Source organism: Atta colombica, unplaced genomic scaffold, assembly GCF_001594045.1.
Source record: "Atta colombica isolate Treedump-2 unplaced genomic scaffold, Acol1.0 scaffold225, whole genome shotgun sequence".
Taxonomy (NCBI): domain Eukaryota; kingdom Metazoa; phylum Arthropoda; class Insecta; order Hymenoptera; family Formicidae; genus Atta; species Atta colombica.
The window spans coordinates 847183-868324 of NW_017259322.1; the positions used below are offsets into that span (position 1 = coordinate 847183).

The 21142-nt window shown below is 32.9% G+C and overlaps 3 protein-coding genes across 8 annotated transcripts in view; all 3 read right to left on the reverse strand.

Moving 5' to 3' along the window:
* LOC108688143 (multiple epidermal growth factor-like domains protein 10) overlaps positions 1-3081 on the reverse strand; it is a 29974-nt gene extending 26893 nt beyond the window's left edge. For 2 of the 3 annotated variants that reach the window (XM_018194281.1, XM_018194279.1), the window contains exon 1: positions 2704-3081. The gene's annotated coding sequence lies outside the window, so the exon portion shown is untranslated. The remainder of the gene's footprint in view (positions 1-2703) is intronic. The other variant, XM_018194280.1, reaches the window with a different exon arrangement.
* Positions 3082-6513: 3432 nt separating this feature from the next.
* LOC108688112 (polycomb group RING finger protein 3) lies at positions 6514-7971 on the reverse strand. 2 transcript variants are annotated; one of them, XM_018194217.1, is made up of 5 exons: positions 7763-7971; positions 7256-7550; positions 6937-7082; positions 6721-6864; positions 6514-6645 (listed from the first exon to the last, which is right to left on the reverse strand). In XM_018194217.1, exons 2-5 carry the CDS (start codon positions 7530-7532, stop codon positions 6514-6516), a joined length of 699 nt encoding a protein of 232 aa, XP_018049706.1. In that variant the 5' UTR covers positions 7533-7550; positions 7763-7971. The 2 variants fall into 2 exon arrangements, with proteins under 2 accessions (XP_018049706.1, XP_018049707.1); XM_018194218.1 differs by lacking the exon at positions 7763-7971 and adding an exon at positions 7652-7729.
* A 3437-nt stretch (positions 7972-11408) lies between these two features.
* Positions 11409-21142, reverse strand: part of LOC108688142 (fibroblast growth factor receptor homolog 1-like) — a 59160-nt gene continuing 49426 nt past the window's right edge. For 2 of the 3 annotated variants that reach the window (XM_018194276.1, XM_018194277.1), the window contains 9 exons: positions 18835-19185; positions 17701-18090; positions 16435-16622; positions 15905-16040; positions 15292-15777; positions 13880-14378; positions 13383-13523; positions 13179-13284; positions 11409-13083 (listed from right to left, as the gene is read on the reverse strand). In XM_018194276.1, coding sequence (XP_018049765.1) covers positions 12979-13083; positions 13179-13284; positions 13383-13523; positions 13880-14378; positions 15292-15777; positions 15905-16040; positions 16435-16622; positions 17701-18090; positions 18835-19185 — 2402 coding nt within the window. In that variant the 3' untranslated portion in view covers positions 11409-12978. Of the gene's footprint in view, positions 13084-13178; positions 13285-13382; positions 13524-13879; positions 14379-15291; positions 15778-15904; positions 16041-16434; positions 16623-17360; positions 17546-17700; positions 18091-18834; positions 19186-21142 lie in introns of all 3 variants that reach the window. The other variant, XM_018194278.1, reaches the window with a different exon arrangement.

The window sequence follows — 21142 nt, forward strand, 5'->3', positions numbered from 1 at the left end:
AAAAAAAGTTAAGTTGAGATTACATTAACTTAAGTTTAAAAAAAAGTTAATTTTGAAAAAAATTATTTTTGAGATCAGAATGTCCTAATTTTTTTTTTAAATGAGATTACTTTAAATAACCCTTACAAATATAGATTATTAGGCAAATTTAATTTTATATTCATATGTAAGTTACTTATATATAATATAAGTAACTCTCAATAAGAGTCACATCATAAGATTTTTGTCAAAATCTTGCAAGAGAGAAGGATATATATTTGCATTATTTCTCTTTCTTCAACCTTTATCTACCTTTCTTTAATTTCTGAAACGATTGTTCATGCATGTTTACGATTACACCGCTTTGATGTATTTGTTACAAAAAATATAAAAATTTAGAAAATCGGTGGATGGATTCAACTCTGTTCTATGATTCTTCATCTAAAGCTCATTTCATATTTAAGTTGCTGAAATATAATGTTTGGGATACCTAAAATTAGTGTAATTCAAATATAAACGGGAATTGATAAAATCTAGTGAGTTAATAAAAACTGGATACCGTACGGTGTGACTCTTTATAATAGAGTCTCTTATCATAAAATCATTGAATTTTTTCTAAATTAATTTTCTAATGTTTAAGACTTTATAAAAAAAATATTAGCGTTAAGAAAGATAGAAAAATTTTCAATTAAAAAAAAGTTAATAAATTAAAGTAACTAAATTAAGTTAAAATTAATGCATTTAAAATTAACTAAGTTAAAATTAACTTTTAAACTTTTTTTTTAACTTTAATTGTTTCAACTAGTTACTGCCCAATCCTGATAATTATATATTACTATAACTATGATTATTCCTGTTCCACACATGTAAACATAAATATTAGTTATAATAACTATATATATGTTTCTATCAACATTTGATGATACAGCTATACATATAATAATAATAATTATTATTATTAACATTATAGCAATAATAACTATAAAGATGGAGCTTCTAACAATGATTATTTTACAATTATGAAGAATTCAGAAATACCAAACATTTTTCTCTCCAATGCTGCAATAAAAAATAAATCTTTATTCATTACAGGACAAGTATTGCCTTATTTAAGACTGTAAGGGTTTTTGCTTTTCAGATTTCTCTATATCAAAATTCTGGCAAATATATAAAATAGTTAACATTCTAGAAAATACGTTCATTGTTTTCTGTGAGCCAAAGAGACTTGGGAAAGCGAAATACACATGTTTGAGGCATTTTCTCACGTCTTTCAGATTCCAGATGACATGTCAATCGTCTCGCCGGTGAAAACTACAATTAGTGAATATTTAGTTGCAATGCAATCGCGCTCCAGGCTGTTTACAACAACATAAACTAACTAAATTAAAATTTTCTCCCAAATGCTGACGCACCAATTTTGAGAGCGATGTGTTACACTTTCCTCGTCACGTTCTAACGCGGTCGAGCATGCGAAAACTGGGCCGCGCCAGCTGGATGAAGCTCCATTACATGCTCCGGCAATCGGAGCAATCGAACTGTCGCGGAACTTGAAGTAGTGTTTCCTCCGTCATCATCCGCGATCTCGCGTGGACCTCAAGTATATCTCTGATGAAAATTTTTCATATAATTTTTTAGAATTTCTCTACAATTTTCTAACTTTTTCACATTTTTTTATACGAATTGGAACATCTCTCAGAAAATCTACACCTTTTCTCAGAATTTTTCATATATGTTAATTATGAAATATCATAAGATGTAAATATAATTTCTGATGAAATGTTACAAAATTTAAAAATATTTTTTAAAAATTATGGGATGAGAAATTTCAGAATATTTCAGAATTCATTTGTATGAGAAGTTCTGAGAGAAGATGTAAACTTTCCGAATATTTCTGAGTATTTCTGAAAAATGTTTCAATTCGTATAAAAATTATGAGAAAAATTTTCACCAGGGATATGTATATATAATCGGACACGGAGAATTATGGCATCCGTCTTTTATCTATGCACTGTAACAACGACCTACGATAGAGCGAGCGATCTCTTGTATAATGCGCCCATGTTTTTTACTTCATTAAGTAAGCTTGTTCTTTCCAGCTGAACATACATCTTCCCAGATAACAAAAAATGACTTAAAGACGTCTTACGTCACAATATTAGACTTTATGTTATTTGGGTTGTCTCTTTTTTTCAACAGAGAGAAAAATGGACAAAGTGAACCGTACAAAAGTTTGGTTGAAAATGACAAATTTATTTTCTCGCGTACTTTATAGTCGCAAATAAAGCGTTCATAATCGATTTTTACATTTAAGACTGTCTTAAATAAAGTCTTAAGATTCACAGACAATGGGCTTTCTTCAATAAACTATTATCTAAGTTTTACGTCTTAAATCGTAAGACATCAATCAATCAGTCGAGTGCGAGAAAAATAATCGATTATAATTGGTCAATTTCTTATAGCTAAAGACTTAAAGCTTAGGTAATGACTTATTGTAGAAAGCCTATTAAAGCGCTGTATTTATATTAAAAAGACATTACTTAAGACGGAGACTTGAAATAAGAACGGATTATGAATACTGGCTTTACATTTAAAAACACGCCTAAAGATATCTCGTGTTATGATATCGCTGCGTGTTAAGTATATTTTTTTAAACGATAGTGTTCTCTTATTAAAAAAGACTCGTATCTCATGATAAATAATACGTGATCGAATGCCTGATCGTACGTGTTCGCTGTGTGAAGCTTCCAGGAATCTCCAGCGAATTCTGCCCACTTCTGGTCAATTACGATGGCACGCAGGAGAACGTAGATCCATTCGCGTGGCGGATCGGCGCACACGCTGCACGTTTTGTTTTTTACAGCCACCGAATGTTGCGCGGCAGAAAATCACGCGCACAGAAAATATATACGTATATCGGAGCACGAGAAAATCAATTCTACTCACTCTCTCATTCTCCACGATACGCGACGCAAGCTGCGTACCGAAGCCTAGCAAGGTAGAACGCAATAGAAGGTCTTTACGCGTAAACAATGTGCGTATAGAGAGTATACGCCACGCGTTCCCGATGTCACGATGCCTTTCATGTAACTGAAGCGGACTGTGAATTGCAGCAAAGCAGACCCGCAAGCATCCGGCCGATCGCCTGCCACTACTCGATCACCCCGCTCTTTTCACAAAACGAATCTACCAAACAGGAGGACGCATGCGCGCGCTTGCTTGTTGAAAAAGAGCGCGAAAGCTGCGAATTTAAGGCACTTTGTTGTGTTCAGTAGAAAAATTAAATTACTGGATGAAAAATCGAGTTACAAGACGTTTTTTGTGTCTGAGAAACTTAAAGATGTCTTGTGTCATAATTTTAGACTTTGTGTTGTTTGAATTTGCAACCTATTGTATAATTATTTAATATAATTGGTCTTGTCCTTAGTTCCTCACTGGAATTATAAATATATAAATCTATCATATTAAGGAATCCTACGACAGTTGCTTCTTTTTCTGCTAAACGCAGCCGTTATTATTTCTTATTACAAAATACAGAGGCTAAACATAATAATTTGAACACCTGAGAAATATGTATTACTTGGTTTATTAATAATTAAAATATGTATAGAGTATAAACATATAGAGATATTGGAGGAGGAAATTTGCTTCTTCAAAATTACTCGCAACGATATTTGAATCAGACGATTGCAGCTAGGAAAAACGTTGAAGTTTCGAAGAGGGAAATTTTTAGAAAAATAGAGAGTAAGAAGTAAATTTCCTTCTCTAGCATCTTGTATAATTGGAAGATAGTTCTGTTAAATGAATAATCAATATTTCATTGATAATTATTTAAAAATTCGATTCTATTCCAACAAGAATCTATATTAAAAGCTAATGTGGGATCAGTTTCTCATTAATAAAACAAGTATTTTCCAAGTATTCACGCATTAATTTGTTCATCCTCTCTCTGTGTCTCTTATAATATTGTCTTAAAAATTACAGTGGGCGTATTGACAACGTTGCTGTACAAAACATATTTATTTAATAATTTATGGAGATGCGCATACACAGCGTACAACGTACAAGCATTCTTGCAGTATCGCTACTTGGTGAAAAGTCGCATTCGATTTTCTAACGATTATGTACAATCACATATCTTTCACTTAGCGATCGTTGAAACAGGATCGTTTGCTACTTAAGTTCCTCAAGTAAAAGAATCAGATTAAAGCCTGTTCTACAATAAGGCCGCAAGTCGTACGAAATTCACAGTCGATTAGTTTTTTCATATTCAGCTGTGACCAATTTCTTATGACTGGTTTATGTTTCGGTCTTAATCTTAGTCTTAAAAATTGACAATAAAGCTATAAGATCGTTTATGCTTCCCCAGTCTTAACCGTAGTCTTAATCTTAGTCTCGAGAAAGTTCCTGTCTTTTAACTTTAGTCCTTAACATTATGTTAGGACTAATTTTAAGCATAAACCAGGCATAAGTTTACACAATTTGCGACCCTAATATAGAATAAGCTAAAGATATCGATTGCCAATTAACAAAGAATGTAAATCTATCTATTTCATTCTATTTTACAAGATAAAATCAGTTATCAATATCGACTGCTTAAAATAGAGTGAGAAAGCAACCAATACCAAAATAAGTACTTTATTGTCTTAAACCTCTACAATACATAATGATTTTCCTGCTGGATTTGTTGCTGTGTTGGCCATGTTATTGGTTTGATTTCAGACAGTGCGAGTTTTCATGCTAGATTAAATGAATAGCTGGATTTAAAGGCCACGGTACATAGAAAAACTGAAGACGTAAGACTTAAGCAGCAAGTGAATTGATTGATCATAGTAAAGACTATAAGACCATGTTTACGTTTATATAGTTCGATTTACACCAAAGTTATAACATCGTTATTATGAAACTAGCTAATGACTAGTCATTTCATTTTTCAGAGGAATAGCTACGATTTACCAATTTCATAACATCGATATTATTTAGATTATAACTTTGATGTAAATCGAGCCATGTAAAACATAGTATACAACATAAGCAGTAACGAATCCAGCATGATTTCCTTATTGCTTAAATCTTACGTCTTAAGTTGTTCTATAGTTGTGTCATAGCCTTAACTCTGCTTGATAGAAGAGCTTGAATAAATAAATATCAAGTTGCTGTTATTGCACATCATTAAAAAAATACAATTAAAATTTTACGTCTATTTTTTCATTGCTTTTTTAACAAGTGGATGTCATATTTCTTTTCATTTCTTTCTATTTAAGCAAATGACATGTGATCAAATAGAATACTTCAACTACATGACGTAGGATGCGTCCTAATTCATATAATGAACGAGCAAAATCGTGTAAGAAAAATAGCATACTTGATCTAGCAGAGCTTGATCAGTCAGCAACATGTTCATCGTACTATTCTGTTTTATTTATATCGCTTTCTTCTTATTATAGAACAATCAAAAGTCATCATTCAGTATTAACTTTTACTTGAGGAACTCTATTTACTACAAGCGACGAGCGCCACGCGTTTTGCTCGACACGGCGCGCTATTCGATGGCGAATCACCTAAAAATATTTCGCTATCGATTAATTTTCTCTCTCTCTCTCTCTCTCTCTCTCTCTCTCTCTCTCACTTTTTGTTTCTTGCTTCCTCTTTTCCAATCGCGAGCCGATATCGAGAGAAATTTGAGACGCAATTAGAATATGTACGGCCGCGGCGCATAAATATATAAAGTTAAAAATACCTGACTATTCAGACCCGATTTCTTTTGTTTACTTAATACAAAGCTTGCGTCTCTACATACAATGCTGTTTGCGTTCTGTCAAAAATATTCTATGTACAAAGATGGGGTATGTGCTTATAAAAAGAATATACGATTTCATAAAATGAAGATCCCCGTGGCTCTATCTCGCGTCGTAAAATATAGAAAGTCTCACTCGTCCACTAAGATTCTGCATATTAGGAGAAAAGATGGTCCGCCGAAACTTAATGCGTAGGCATCGAATCTGTACACAATGCAGTGGCACTTGAATGTCTATAAAAAGCCCGTATATATTACACACTGCAAATTGGAAAATACAGATTCTCTCTTTCTTTAATCGTCACGATGATTTCCCCCCGTATGAACCACATTTAAACATTATCAGACGTAGTGCGTTAATAAGAAAATCTTGAATTGTAAATAGATTTTCAACTATAAAGAGATATCTTATAATTCAACTATAAAGAGATATCTTATAATTCAACATGACAACATGATACATGACAAGAATGCTCTTTGATTCAACAGTAGGATCTCGTTATTACTAATATGCGATAATAATGAGATTCTGCTATTATTAAATATCGAATAACACATTTCGCGAAGTCGGTATATCACCTTGTTTCGCAGAATCGTCATCATCATTTCCTAAAATTTCACACAAATGCTTTGCAAATAAACGTAGAAATAAGTACTACAACAGTTAAAATGAGAATGTAACTAGAAAAATGTACAAATAAAGGAACGGATCCTTTGTGATTTTTGTACATCCCGAAAGGTTAATCTTGCATATCTATGTGTGATCTATATTGTAATCTCAAGGGTGGGTCCCGAAACCTCCATCTCGTCACATAAACGAATTTCAATGTGTGGTCTTTACCTAATAATTCGTTATTGCACAAAATATCGATCTGTCGAGAAATACAGACAAATTAATAAATGATAATTGTAACATCATCTATAATATCATCATCAAATACACTTACATCTCTATATTTTTCCATGCCGTTCAAAGCCTTTTTAGCAATAAATTTTTTCATATGCGTTATCGTAGCCTGAGCTGAACACCTGATAAATCGTCTCTTCAGAGTTTTCAAACTTGAGTTTGTACACTCCAAACATACGTTAACCTACAAATTCAACACATTAATTTTAACTGATTAAAATATTCTTGTAAATCTATTTCTCGACGCTGCGGTTACCTGTTCATCAGTACGATGATAATCTGATTCTGCATGTGCATCCGCATTGGCTTTTTCCTCTTCAACTTCGCCAGCGTTGGGCAAAATATCTTTAGGACAAGGCAAACCTCTGGCTCTATAAAATTCTCTTTCTCTTTTGATTTCATCTAAAGTAAGAAAACATTTCTGTTAATAATTGAAAAGAAAAATTTATGTTAAGGGATTAAAAAATGAAATAAAATTAAAAGTCAAAACGAGCAAAAAAATCTTTTAACTTTGGATTATTGCTTTATAAAAACAAGTCTTAAATTTCTATCTATTATAGGAATAAAATTCTTACTTTCTTGGAGATCAGGAACTAATTTGTAGACAATATCCTGCATAGTTCTGTCGAAGCTGATGTACTGGAGTGGATGAGACTGATGTATGACAATTTGACATGTCGGACAGGTATGCTTTTCCTCTAGATGCTTTACCAAACAACTCTTGCAGAATGTATGTAAACATTCGGTAACAGTAGTGGCGTCAATTAAATATCCGCGACATATCTTGCATGTTATGTGACTGTTCAAAGTTTTCAGTTTTATCCTTCTTTCCATGGCATCGACAATCACCATTTAACAGAGAGATATTATCTGTAATGATGGATATAATGATTGCATTAATTAAACACAGATATTAATCGAAGGTTACTGGAGCAAGAAAGTTGTTGGAATGAAAACGGGTCATCACTCACAAGAAAATACTAGATTCAAGAAAATGCGAAACAGGTCGGTTTAATCCGCTGTTACAATTTCAGGGCGGTGTGCTAAATGTAATTGCGGAAAGTGGGTTATCGAATCCTAACCTCAATTTGAAACGTAACGCACGATGGTGCTCCGGCAGTTTTTACTCGTCGCGGATCTCTGCGGGGTGGACTCGCAAATTCCACAGCATACTTGCACCTCGATTCACAAATCAAGGCGAGTGATTTGTGGAACTAAGGGAGTTTCACTAAAAGTCTGTTTTAAAAACAACTCAATGGTTAAACGTTTACTCATACGACAACAAAACGGATTGAGGAATAAGACAGACTGATCACGGCGCCACGGCATCGAACGACTTGAACTTATCAAGAAGTCTGATGAGAGTGGATATGATAGCATTTTAAAATTTTAAATGTAGAATATGTAAAAGAGATCTTATAAGTAGTTTATAAAGCCCTAAACACAATGCGAGGCAACAGCGATAAGAATAACGATAGTAGAAATAAGCGACCCATACAGCTGATACAGTACAGAATTTGCTGCAAAACTCTGTGAAAAAAACTCGGTGAAAATTTTTCTCAGAATTTTTCATATAATTTTTCAAAATTTCTATATAATTTTTCAGAATTTCTATATATAATTTTATAATACTTTCTCACATTTTTTCTACGAATTGGAACATTTTTCAGAATATCTTTTCTCAGAATTTGTTATATATATATTAATTATAAAAATATCATAAGATTTCTTAGATTTTTTGTAAATATAATTTCGGATAAAATGTTATAAAATCTAAAAAATATTTTTTTTAAAATTATGTGATAAGAAATTTCAGAATATTTCAGAATTCACTTGTATGAAAAATTCTGAAAGAAAATAGTAAACTTTCTGAATATTTTTGAGTATTTCTGAAAAATATTCCAATTTGTATAAAAATTATGAGAAAATTTTTCCAGGAAATCTCTGCAATATTATACTGTAACATGCAATGTTGCTGCAATGTCGCAACGATGTTATTGCAACTTTTGTGCAATTTTGTGCTGTATGAGCTATATAAGTTACGATCCATTTATATGTTTCGAAACATTTTTTGATTAGTCAATTAGTAAAATTCTTTCTTCCGATTGGTTAATCAAACGCTTTGAAATATTTGTAGCCAAATGGACTGCACTTATAATAATTGTCGCCTCCTCTTCCTGTTTCACAATGCCCCAAAAGAAATAAAAATGTCAATCAATCTGATTTCGTATAATGTATATAGACTGTAGAATATTCTTTCTGCTTTAAGGTTATAGCATATATAAACAGAACGAAAAATCTGAATACTGATTAGTAGGCTATAAGACAATAGACATAGAATTCCAATTCATCGGAAATTTATCACTATTGCCTTATTTTTAAGTGCATTGACATACATATGTTAGATTCTTCTGTTCCTATCGCTATCGTTATTGCATCTCTATCTCTATTTCTATCGCTATCGCTATTGCCACACATTATGTTTATGGCTTTAATAATTTTTAAAGTACTTTCGAAAATAAAAAAAAACTGTTGAAAGATGAATATTCATCTGTCTCATGCAAGCTAATGTCACATGCAATTAAAAAATTAAAAAAAATATTTTCTATAAAAAATTAGGTCCTCTTGAATTTTTTTAAATAGCGTACAATTAATTCTTTTTTCAATAATATTGTAGAAACCTTATTAAGGAAAATGATTCTAGGAAAAATTAATGAAATTGTTGATTGAGTCACTGAGGATTAATGGATAATGATTTGATGTTAATAAGAATTTTAAAAATTGTAAATAATTTATGGTAAAAAAAATTCAAGAATGTTTAAAATTCTTTTTGGGTGTTAGGAGAATGCATTAATAATTTGATAACAAATAAATCAAATTTTTTTTCAATTTTATCATAAAAAAGATATAACGACGCTTCTTGATAGAAAGATATATCCATATATGGAATGATTCTTAATATCATAGCAGAAATAAGATGTTATTTAAAAAAATTTTTGTTAATAATTTTTTGACAGATAACAAGGAACGATTAAAATGTTTTGGAGGTCATTCAGAGTGATCTTGACAACATATACCAAAGTCAAAATCATCAGAGAGATCATATCTTCCAATCGGCGTGTTATCATACAACATACATGTGCAAAATAATTCAGTAAAATATTTTTTTATTGTTAAATAGAATATTTTCGTGCCAATTATGATAATGAAACCATGAATATAATTGTACGATTTATAAATTTACATCAACTTCCATTATATAAAACTATAAATATGCCATCAGTCGTGTGAAAATCATAGATGCTTTTCATTTCATGGACGTCAGTTTAACGTATCTGTATTTTGGAATTTCACGCGACACTTATCGGGAAACACAGATTATGTAGCATGGTCCGATGATTAAAATATTTGAATATATGTCGACTATGATACCATTTTTAGTTAACGAAGATAAGTATATCAATATTAAGGTAAGTATATCAATATTAAGGTAATGACCAACAGATATTATTTAACAAACGTTTTTATATTGTCAACTATTCGTCAATTTCAAATTGTAATATATTTCCAAATGAAAAGATTCAACGTTTCTTCTTACCTCATTTTGAAATAAAGTAAGATAATGAAAAATGATATATATGTAAGAACGAGGGTTTTAGATGTCCCAGTTTTAGGTATATTATATTTTACATAATACAATATTTTAAAGAATAAACATCTCGTGTGTGTGTGTGTGTGTGTGTGTGTGTGTGTGTTCTCATATTATTCATACCTGTATTAGTAGTATTTCATATTATTATACCATTACAGCATAAAATAAATATCTCCTATAATTATAATAAATTTTTTATACGACTATGTTATTCTACATTATTTTTACTATTCCCTATTTTTACAATTCAAAGCGTCGTTACCTTTCACATGAAAATTCATTTGTATAATTTTTATTAATATAGTATATCCAGTTTATCATTTCAACATAGCGTTTATAAATTCTATTGCATTTTTTTCATAATATCCATTTTTGCAATTGTTTTAAAAGGATCCCATTGTTGTGTCCAAATTATCTGTATTTACAAATGGCACGTAACAAAAGTTAACGTTTTATTTCTCGCTTTTGATGTCACGCTTCAATATCTAGCTATTGTGAACTATTTAGAAGCTTTAAATGATTTCCTAATTTTTCAGGGGAATGTATTTGAAAATTTGCATAGTTTGCATAATTTGTTAACTTTCATCATTCACTTATGATCTTTTAGCTGTTTTTTGTGCAATTTTATTTTGTAACAAATATATAATTTTTTTCTCTTTCTATACAATTTTAAATTGTAGGATCTGTCTGCGTATTTTATATATTATACAAAAATGAAAACTGCATATGTTTATCCCGTTTTTTCTTCTTTTCCTTTATATTTTTATAATTATTATTTTTAATTTAATTATAGGAATTAAATTATAAGAAAGATTATAACGCGCAACGCATGAATATCAAGAAACTGTTTGATGCTTTTTTGGCAGGAAAACTCAAGGACACTCAGAGAATAATAAGGTACGGAGGATTACTTTATTTTGACAGTTTGATCGATTTATTCGAGATGAAACTCGTATCGTGATGATGATTCCTTTACATTTTACATGGTTTATACACAAAATCTATGTAAAATCTCAGGTAAATTCTAATTTACCTGTGTTTATTTTCTACTTTCAAATAACAAATAATCTTTAAATAAACGCCTATATGTACAAGTCACAAATTAAAAAGTTACTTTCTAATGCGTAAATCGATTGTTGTCACTTTTTACAAAAGGATCGCTCAAGCGAGATGTATTTTAAAATTATGTAAGAAAAAAGGAAAATCCTGAAGAGATGTACATACATATACCCAGGCAGCCAACTCTCAAAAACAGATTCTACAAATTATCCGTTACAAATTTTTCAACAAAAAGAAGAACAGATTTGATGCAACATTTGTACAATACTGTTAGTAGAATGCTGGTAGAATTATAGAAATATTTATCAATAAAATACAGTAAATTGATTGATTGATCACATACTGCACTGTTTTAATATAAATTAGCTACGAAACAATAGCAGAAGTCTAAGCTTTGCTTTTTGTTTTTGCCGCCAATCTACTGCAAAATTATGTCTGCAAAATATGCACTTATATAATGCAGACATAAGTCAATTTGCTAGCAATTTCTAAATAAATTTTTTACTGCAATATTTCGAACGATTTGCTTACTGGGTATACTTGAGATACATTGATATACAAGAAATAAATTATCTACCTCTAAACGCCTTTCTCCCATTTATACACGTATGATCAATACAACTACAAGACTTATAACGATACTTTGGACTTTTTTCTCGAAATTATCGTTTCTTCTCGCGTTTAATCTCTTACTCCACAGTACATTCTATTTCAACAACATTACAACGTTTGAATAATGTTGCAGTAACGTTGCTACAATATTGCTAGAATGCTCTGTACTATATATGGGATGTGTGTCCAAGTCTTCTTTTCTTTTTTCTTTTTTACAAAATATTGTTGCAGAACTTGCCCGCCACATACAAAATCTATGATTCGTCATCCGCTAATGCTAGCCGCGTGAAAACGCTAAAAATCTATCAGCTACTATAATACAAGAAAACATACAATTTCCACAATTGACTAGTTACAAAACACAATATCATGTTTGATATTCATTAATCGTTTAATATTTGTGTGATCTACGCGACCAACACGTGGACGAATATCACCATCGTGATAACTTATCTCTTTATTTATTGTCGTCCGATATGTCCGCAAGGCACTAATATCATGGCACAATTATTACATCTATAAATACTTGTAAGATCTGTATAAGCGCTATATACAAATCCGTTTCTTGTATTTAAGGGCGTAGCAAAAGATAGTGTCCTTTCAGTTTTCCGCTCGTCGCTCGTCCTCTTCTTTTGCCTTAATCGAAGTTTCTGTGAGAAACAGTAGCAACAATCATAGAATGTTTTGTCGATTATTTGATGTATGACATACACTATTTCTTTTTACGATTAACTCGTTCTCCTTAATTCTACACAGTTCAATACTGATTTATTTTATTTGGCGTGTTCGCTTGTTTCATTTCAGTCTATTATTCTTGTGATCTCTCACGCTAAGACTCCTGTTCTCTTTATTTCTTATCGTATCCATTTCGTTCGTTTTCGCTGAGTTTATTATGTTTGCGAGTTGACGAGTCTCTGAGTTATCTCAAGTATCTCGTCTATAAGATTTAAGTGACATTCTTCGCGAGTATACGACTCATAATAGATATGGAAATTTTTCTTCACCTTCCTCTTCTGTCTCGCTGGATTCTTGGCTGGACGGAGGCGTATCCAACTGGGGCAGGCCGAGATCCAGATATTCCTAACATCAAAAAAGTATGTATAAATCAGAACTGTTATTATACTATTACAAAAATTCTCCTACTTATTTATCATCTTGCGAATATCACGACTCACCTCGTTCGCTGTTATCGTTAATATTCTGTCGAGATCCTCGACCAGTTCGACAAATGTCGGTCGTTCACTAGGCTGATAACTCCAACAGTCTCTCATGAGCATGTATCTGTATAAGCAAGAAATCGAGATAAAATGTAAAGATGAATCGTATATCGAGAATGCACTATGTATTGTAGTCACATCGCTCATAAAGGCGTGCCTTACATTTCGATCGAGCAACAAGGCGGTTTCTCCATTCGATGACCTGTTCTAAGCAGCTGGAATAATTTCTCCACCGACGGAACGGATGGGTAAGGCGTGCCGCCCAGGGTCATGATTTCCCACAACAAGATCCCGTACGACCATCTAGAAGAAATCACAAATAAAATATGTTAACACTAGAAGTACCAACGTTTCCTACTCATTAAAAAGATTCGAGCGAATAAATTATTAAAAAGTGAAAGTTAAAAACGTGATGAGAAACCAAATGTAAAGGACCAGTGTAAAGGACATAATTATTAAAAAGTCGAAATATTTCAGAAACCTTCTTTTTACACAAAATAAAATATCAATCTATATAGTAGAAAGTAGAAATGGTCATTAATCGCTCAGTAAATCAAGTATTAAAAGATTTAAAAAACGCGAAAAATGTGGAGTAAGCCGGAATAATTAAATAAATTGTTTTCTATTAAATGAAAGAATTATTATCCCTGAATACTCACACGTCGGATTGAGTGGTGTAAACACGATGAAAGAGAGCCTCTGGGGCCATCCACTTCACCGGCAACCGTCCATCCGTTTTCTTCCTATAATAGTCGTTGGAATGAAGGTCTCTGGCAAGACCAAAGTCAGCGATCTTCAACACATATTCATCGCTGACGAGGACGTTCCTAGCCGCTAAATCTCTGTGTATACATCTCTTACTAGACAGGTACTCCATCCCACGCGCCACTTGGTACGCAAACGAGACCAGATCTTTTTGCGTGAGGGTCTTTCGCTCCTTCAACTCCTGTCCGATAGCCGGTTCGTATCCCAAAGAGGGCCTGTGCTCTCGGAGGAAGTCTCGTAGATTGCCGTGAGGAGCAAACTCCACTATGACATATAAAGGACCGTTCTGAGAACAGGCACCTAGTAGATTGATGATGTTCACGTGCTTGCCAATTATCTTCATCACTTCCATCTCCGAAACTAAATCCACCATGTCGGTATCTGTGTGGCCCTCTGAGAACAAAAATATACAGTAGAAAACATTTTATATTTGTGTTAAAATCTGTTAAAATTATTATGTTAAATTTTTAATATATCTGAGTGTTATGTGAATATCTTGTATTAAATTAATATTTAATATTTCTTAGTTCTTAAAATAACACAATTCATGAATCAGTAAACAAATAATAATAATAACTTACGTATTTCAAAACGTAAATTCTAAAATGAAATAAAATTGTTAACATATTATAAATATTAATTTTACTAAAGGAATAAAAACTATCACAATTAACTTTCACAATTTGTAAACAAATTGTGTTAGTGTTACTTTTTTTGTGCTAATTTTTATATAATCTGTTATTTCCTAACATATTCATTCTTGTTAAATTAACACAAAAGTCTGTTGAATTTTTTGAAACACAGTTGATTTAACAAATTTTTTTATATAGATGTGTACAGAATATAAAATACACACACACACACACACACACACACACACACACGCGCGCGCGCGCAAATGAATTGAAATGGATTCAGATTTTCAAAAATATTTATTCACGAATGTTAAAATGAATGCTTTCCAATTCTGAATGCATTTTTATTCATTTATAGGAATTGAAACATATCTCTACACCTTTTAATCTAAAAATAATATTAGCTTTTTCTGTGCACACAAACACAATTGTGAACACTATTCAATTCAAAATTTTGAATAGGAAATGCAGTTTTTCAATCCAATTGCATCGAATCGAATTTAATTGAATCCAACTGAATCCAATTAAATCCAGAACAAAGTATTCGCTATTTAAAATACGCATTCAGATAGAAAAAAATTTCAATCCATTTTAATCCATTCTCGTTTGCTGGGAAGGTATGTTTTCCAGGGATCGTGGTTGGCTAGTTGCATGTTTTCTCATTTGCTCACCTTTCAACATTTTTACCGCTACGACGTTGGGTATTCCGGGTTTACCGATGTTTATCTCAGCCCTGACAACCTTGCCGAAGGCTCCTTCGCCCAGTGTATCGCCAAGTGTGAGATATTCCCTCGGTACTTCCCAACCGTTGTCTAGCGGTATCTCGTATTCGAACACGTTGTCATTAGTATTATCATCAGTGACAACGGTGGACTTTTGTTTCTCGATCTTTACTACCGGCATCAACAGTTCCTCCTCGTTCTGCGCGTTCACCAATTTCTGCTTCTCCACGATTACCTTCTTGGTCCATTGCGTCACAACCGCCGCACGCGCTGTTTCTATCGCAAGCAGCTTCTTCATCTTCTCGCGTTTCAATCGATGGAAGATGTATATTACAACGACGACACCCACGGCGAAGAACACGCATAGAATTGCCGCCAGAATGTTTATCAAGATATGCGGCTTCGCGGCTAACGGTACTTTCTGTTCGTCCAGCGCTGAAAAATTTTACGATAATGTAAAGCTTATTTAGCATTTGTACATACATGGATCCATTTAAAAATACTTTGTTCGTATGAATGAAAACGCTCAATGACTTTAAATAAAATTGGATTATATACTCACTTTCGACTACACGTAGATAAGCACTGCTAAATGTTTCTCCTAAAGTGTTCTGGGCAATACATGTGTACCATCCCTCGTCCTTTTCAGTAACGTTATATAATTTTAGCTCTTCCGGATCTTCTGCATTCGTTCCTATCTATATTGAATGAAAGGTCATTAATCGTACACTCGACACCGATCGAATCTATCGGATACATCATACAACAAGATTTATACTAATACACAAGTTTAAAAGAGAATGTTCAGTTATGTCTATTTTTCGACTAAAATAAAAATATCTCTTCCGAAAAGAATACTCATGGCGATCAATCGATTCTGCTTAAGTAGTCTTTTATATGACTTACATAATTTGTACATCTCGGAACTTTTTCATTTTAGTTAAAAAACAGTCCTAACTGTTTTTCCTTTGCTTCTTTGGTAAACATTAAGATAGAACAGAGACATATTTAATTAAGGACATTTGCAAGATTTCAAAGCGATGAAGCGATTGAAAGCGATTAAAAAAAAGTTTACATGCAAGCTGCGCCCACCTTGACCTCCACCCGTAAGCTTTGATTGGTCATGTTGACGGTGTCGAAAGAAGTATGGTAACCATGATACCATTCGAGATGACGATGTGCATCGGATAAAACTCGGCAGATCATACTAGTGTTGCCTCCTATAAGCACCGTGGTATTTCGTGGTGCGATCGTCAGGATCGGTCGATGCGGTACAGTCTCTACAGAGAAAAAGAAACCCAACCACCGTTTAAACTAATATTTAGCTAGAATTAGTTGTACACATAGAGAAGATGAAGCAAGAAATATAGAAATAGAAAATTCAAGTTATCTGAAATGTTATTATTTTTACATCAAGTAAATATAAAAATAAAAAAACTGTGTGAAAATAACGATTTGTAATATAGAAAAAACAAATGAACCAGGATTCTATTTGCTAAATTTTCAAATGTAGATAAATTTATTTACATATAAAATAAAATAAATCGTTGTAATATGTTGTAGCATTCGTTAAAGTTTTCGTTTAATTCTTTGTTTAGGGTGCCAGTGTCCTGTTTTGATTTCTGTGTATGAAATAGACTAGAATAAAATAAAGTAAAAAGTAAAGAATTATAAGAATAATAAGAACCTAAGAATAATAAGAAAACCCATAACCGTGAAGATACTTCCTAAACGACGTATGCTGTAAAATGAAATAATCAAGTTTTGTTAATCACAATTAAGATAGAAAGTCTTCTTCGCCCAAAAACCTGTAAAAATTTTGTGGCATTTGATATTTTGAAAAAAAATTTTGAGAATAAATAATTAGTTCACCCTACACCATTGATAGCACAGTAACGGATTCATTACATTAATTAACGAAATGAAGTTTTTAGAATAAAAAATATTAAGATGTAAACAAAAAAAAGTCAGGACCCAGGACCCTCCACCACCATCATCGCGATAAATGGCGGATGTACCTGTAGCACAGTCCCATTAGGTGGTGAATCCTCTTGATCACCAGGGTTTTTGGCGACTTTAATCCACTGTATAAACGGTTCAAGATCGGAGACAATGGGGCATCTGAAGATCGCGGTACTGTTAACCAGAGCGGTCACGTTCTTCGGAAAGTCCTCGTTGATGTATGGCTTATGCGGGAAACGCTCTGTGTTTCGTTAGTAGATTTTCAGTTCGCATAGTTCGACGAGTCATGTGTTCACGTAACAACGAGGACGTGACGCAAAATTGTTTTATGCGCAAGAAAGCGATCCAACTCGCAAACGGAGATTTTCCATGGAAAATCGTATCATCTATACTCACCGATAATGTCGACCTTGAAGGTATAGTTGATGCATCCCAGATAATTGCACACGATGCACGTGTAATTGCCGCTATCCTTGGTAACAAGATCCTCCAATCTCAGGGTCCACTTGGTTTTGCTGACGGAACCAATATCTCGTTTTGGTTCCTCGTTGTTCTTCAACCACGTGATGTTTGGCCTAGGATTGCCCACGCTCGGGCATTTTAATCGCATCATGCTTCCGGCGGGTTTCACTACCAATGTGTGCATCTCGTCGGTCTTGTTAAAAGAAGGCGGACTCTCTGGAACCTTCTGGTTATGATCGTCTTCCGTGTAGCTCTCGCTCTTCTCGTCCAGGTCTATGTCTAACTTTTCGCTGTCCAAGTGCAACGATCGTGTCTCGGGCAAATCTGCGGAAGAGATTATTTTCAATCGTACAGCGCACGTATTTAATATCATGATTCAATTTGAGTTAATACCAGTTGAGTGTTTAACTCAGGAACAGTCATTTAGTTTCGTGTAAATGATTACTTAGGATAATTTTTACACTTCAATTAAAAGTTATTGTTATCAATTATATGTGTCGTGTAATATTGATTGATCTACAATTTATTAAAATTAGAAATTATTATATACTGACTGAGAGAAAAATGATTTCGAGTATAATTTCTAATAATTTTCAATATTAGCTATTTATTTTTTTATATAGAACTATAAATATATGATTGTTATTATTAACATTACAGCAGTAGTAATTATAAAAATGGAATTCCTTATCATAATTATTATATCATGCAATTATAACTATAAATATCCAACACCTTTCTTTTAATATTGATTTATTAAACGTTGTCTAAAAAAACTTAGGTGAAATTTAAAAAAATTGGTGAATTCTCAATCAATAAAAAACCAATTGTGTAGACTAAAACGATAGCCTGTCAGCATGTCGAAATGTCAGTATTATAGGATTTTGATAAACTAACGCAACTAAAAATTGGCTGCTGCAACCAATTAAAAATGCCATGCCATCTTCAGCCAATCTTTTCCTTCAGTGACTGAGCTTTATTTTCTTGCCGCTGAGATATAAAAATCATCCGAGATGATTATTCACAAGTTAATTAAGATTCGTGAGTGAGAGTTGTCGGATAACTCACTTCTAGTTTCCATCTCGAGATCATTATCTCCGTCTTCCGATCTGAGAATATTCATCGCGCTCTTGTCTTCGCTTTCGGTCTGGAAGCCGTCGTTCTGCAGGTTCTCGACGCGTACGGTCACGTTTCTCCAATAGATAGTTTCGTTCGATTCCAATTTACAGCTGTAGACGCCAGTATCCTCCAGCTCAACGAATTTGAACTTCAATAACTGCTTGTTTATACGGATTCTGTTCGTCGATTTATGCAAGGCTTCATCGTCCTTATACCACGTTGTCTTGGAGTTAAAGCTTTGCTGGCAACGCAAATTGAGCTTCTCGCCCACGGATACCACAACGTCAGGATTAATTGCATCTGCAACGTAAACATTCTTTACTTTATTATGCGTCGTATGAATATATCATGCCAACGAATACACGTTCAATCTGTATCCCTCGGGTACATCGCAATGTACAGCGTGACGCGATGTTAACGATAAGGCAAAGAGAACGGTAAGTTATTCCGCCTTTCTTTGTATGCGATTTCCGCGAAGCGAAACTCGCGATTTATTCGTCAGATTGTTTTGAATCGTTACTGAACGAGCCTCTAAAGTCAATTGGTGTCTCTGCTTCCTACGCGAGAAAAATAAACGCGATTCGTCACGGCGCTGTTTAAATAAAAGTAATAAATATGTAGAATGTTTCTAAAGTTCTATGCTATATAAAACTCTTTTATTTGGTCCATTACATCCTTAACATTACATTGTAATTTAACTTATCACACTTATTTACTGTCTTAAATTATTGTGAACAAAATTTGACATATTTTTTATTCGTCGATTTAACTCGAGCGATTTTAAAAGTTTTCTTCGAAAATCAATCGCTAAGAGAAAAATTAAATTATTTAATTATAATAATTGTAATAATTATAATAATTTTTATAGTAACGATAACTATAATTGTCATTTACTAATTATATATATTTGTTGATAGAAACATACATATAGTTGTTATTATTAACATTACTTAACATTAACTGTAATAATTAATCATAAATATCAACAATTTTTCTCTCAATAATAAATAAAATAATTTTAATATAGTAAATAAGTCTAATATTAAGTCTAAGTATATAATAGTATTTAGCTTGAAATATCATAATATTCTATTATTAAATTGGTAATCAATCAAGTAAGTACATTAATATGCTGACAGGCATATTATAAATAATGCTACTACATCTTATAATCAAGAGGCTCATTACTAAAAATATCCATTAAATATGAATGTTAAGTCGCATCTTCTAAATAATTTTAACTTGGTCATCAGTATATTCGCTCATTTTCTGTTGCATCTATCACATCAATTCGACTCGTCGACGCGATCTATAATAATCGCCGTCGCGTCGCGAGAATTTGCGGAAGTCAGACAGGGATGTTCCGCGTCTAACGAGAGAGAAAGAGCAAAAGATAGCAAAACGAGACACGAGGCTTGGCTCGAGTCTGTCCAGTCTGCCTATCCCGCGATATTCGCGCCGGTTTGATCAAGGAAACTCATTTTCCTGCACGAATTCATTCATGAGGCCGACCGGCCGGACCTCGGAGTGTCGCCATTTGGAAGGCAGCCAGAAGTGAATCGCGACACTGTCCCTTCTGATGTTCCATCTGGAGCCTTTCCCTCCGTCCCCGGAATGCGTCGTACATTATTTTTAGAGCTATCCCTCCCTCTCCCTCCCCGCGAACTTCTCTCACTGCCTGTCTTCCTCGATGAATCGTCCTGTGTGATTACGATTGCTAATAGCATCATAAAGTGTGTCTTCATCATCGTTACGGGATAGTTCTAAGATAGCAATATTGAAATTCGACTATTAACCCTTAACTGTTAATCCTTAACATCGTCCATTGCATCAAATCTTTCAACATCCATCAAAGTTTACTTAACATGCTTTAAATAAGAATCAATGCGATATTAATTTTCAATTTTATTATTGGTTTTGATTAAAAATAGATAAATGAGAGCCTGAATATCAAAAAGATACAATAAAAGTGTTTTCAAGATTAATGAGTTTGACTTTATTGACTTTTCAGAAATAAAGGTCCAGTGGATCCATGTTAGAAACATAACATTTCTTTACGACGTCAGTTAAGGATTAATACAAGATCGCATTGATTCGCATCGATCTCATTGCTAATAGCATTATTGAAATTCGACTATTAACCCTTAACTGTTAACCCTTAACATCGTCCATTGTATCAAATCTTTCAACATCCATCAAAGTTTACTTAACATGCTTCAAATAAGGATCAATGCGATATTAATTTTCAATTTTATTA

Coding starts and splice junctions, on each gene's coding strand:
- LOC108688112 (XM_018194217.1), bottom strand. CDS start 7,532: ATGGTGATTGTCGATGCCATGGAAAGAAGGATAAAACTGAAAACTTTG. Junction 7,083..7,255: donor AGTTCCTGATCTCCAAGAAA/GTAAGAATTTTA, acceptor TTCTTACTTTAG/ATGAAATCAAAAGAGAAAGA. Junction 6,865..6,936: donor ATCATCGTACTGATGAACAG/GTAACCGCAGCG, acceptor TTGAATTTGTAG/GTTAACGTATGTTTGGAGTG.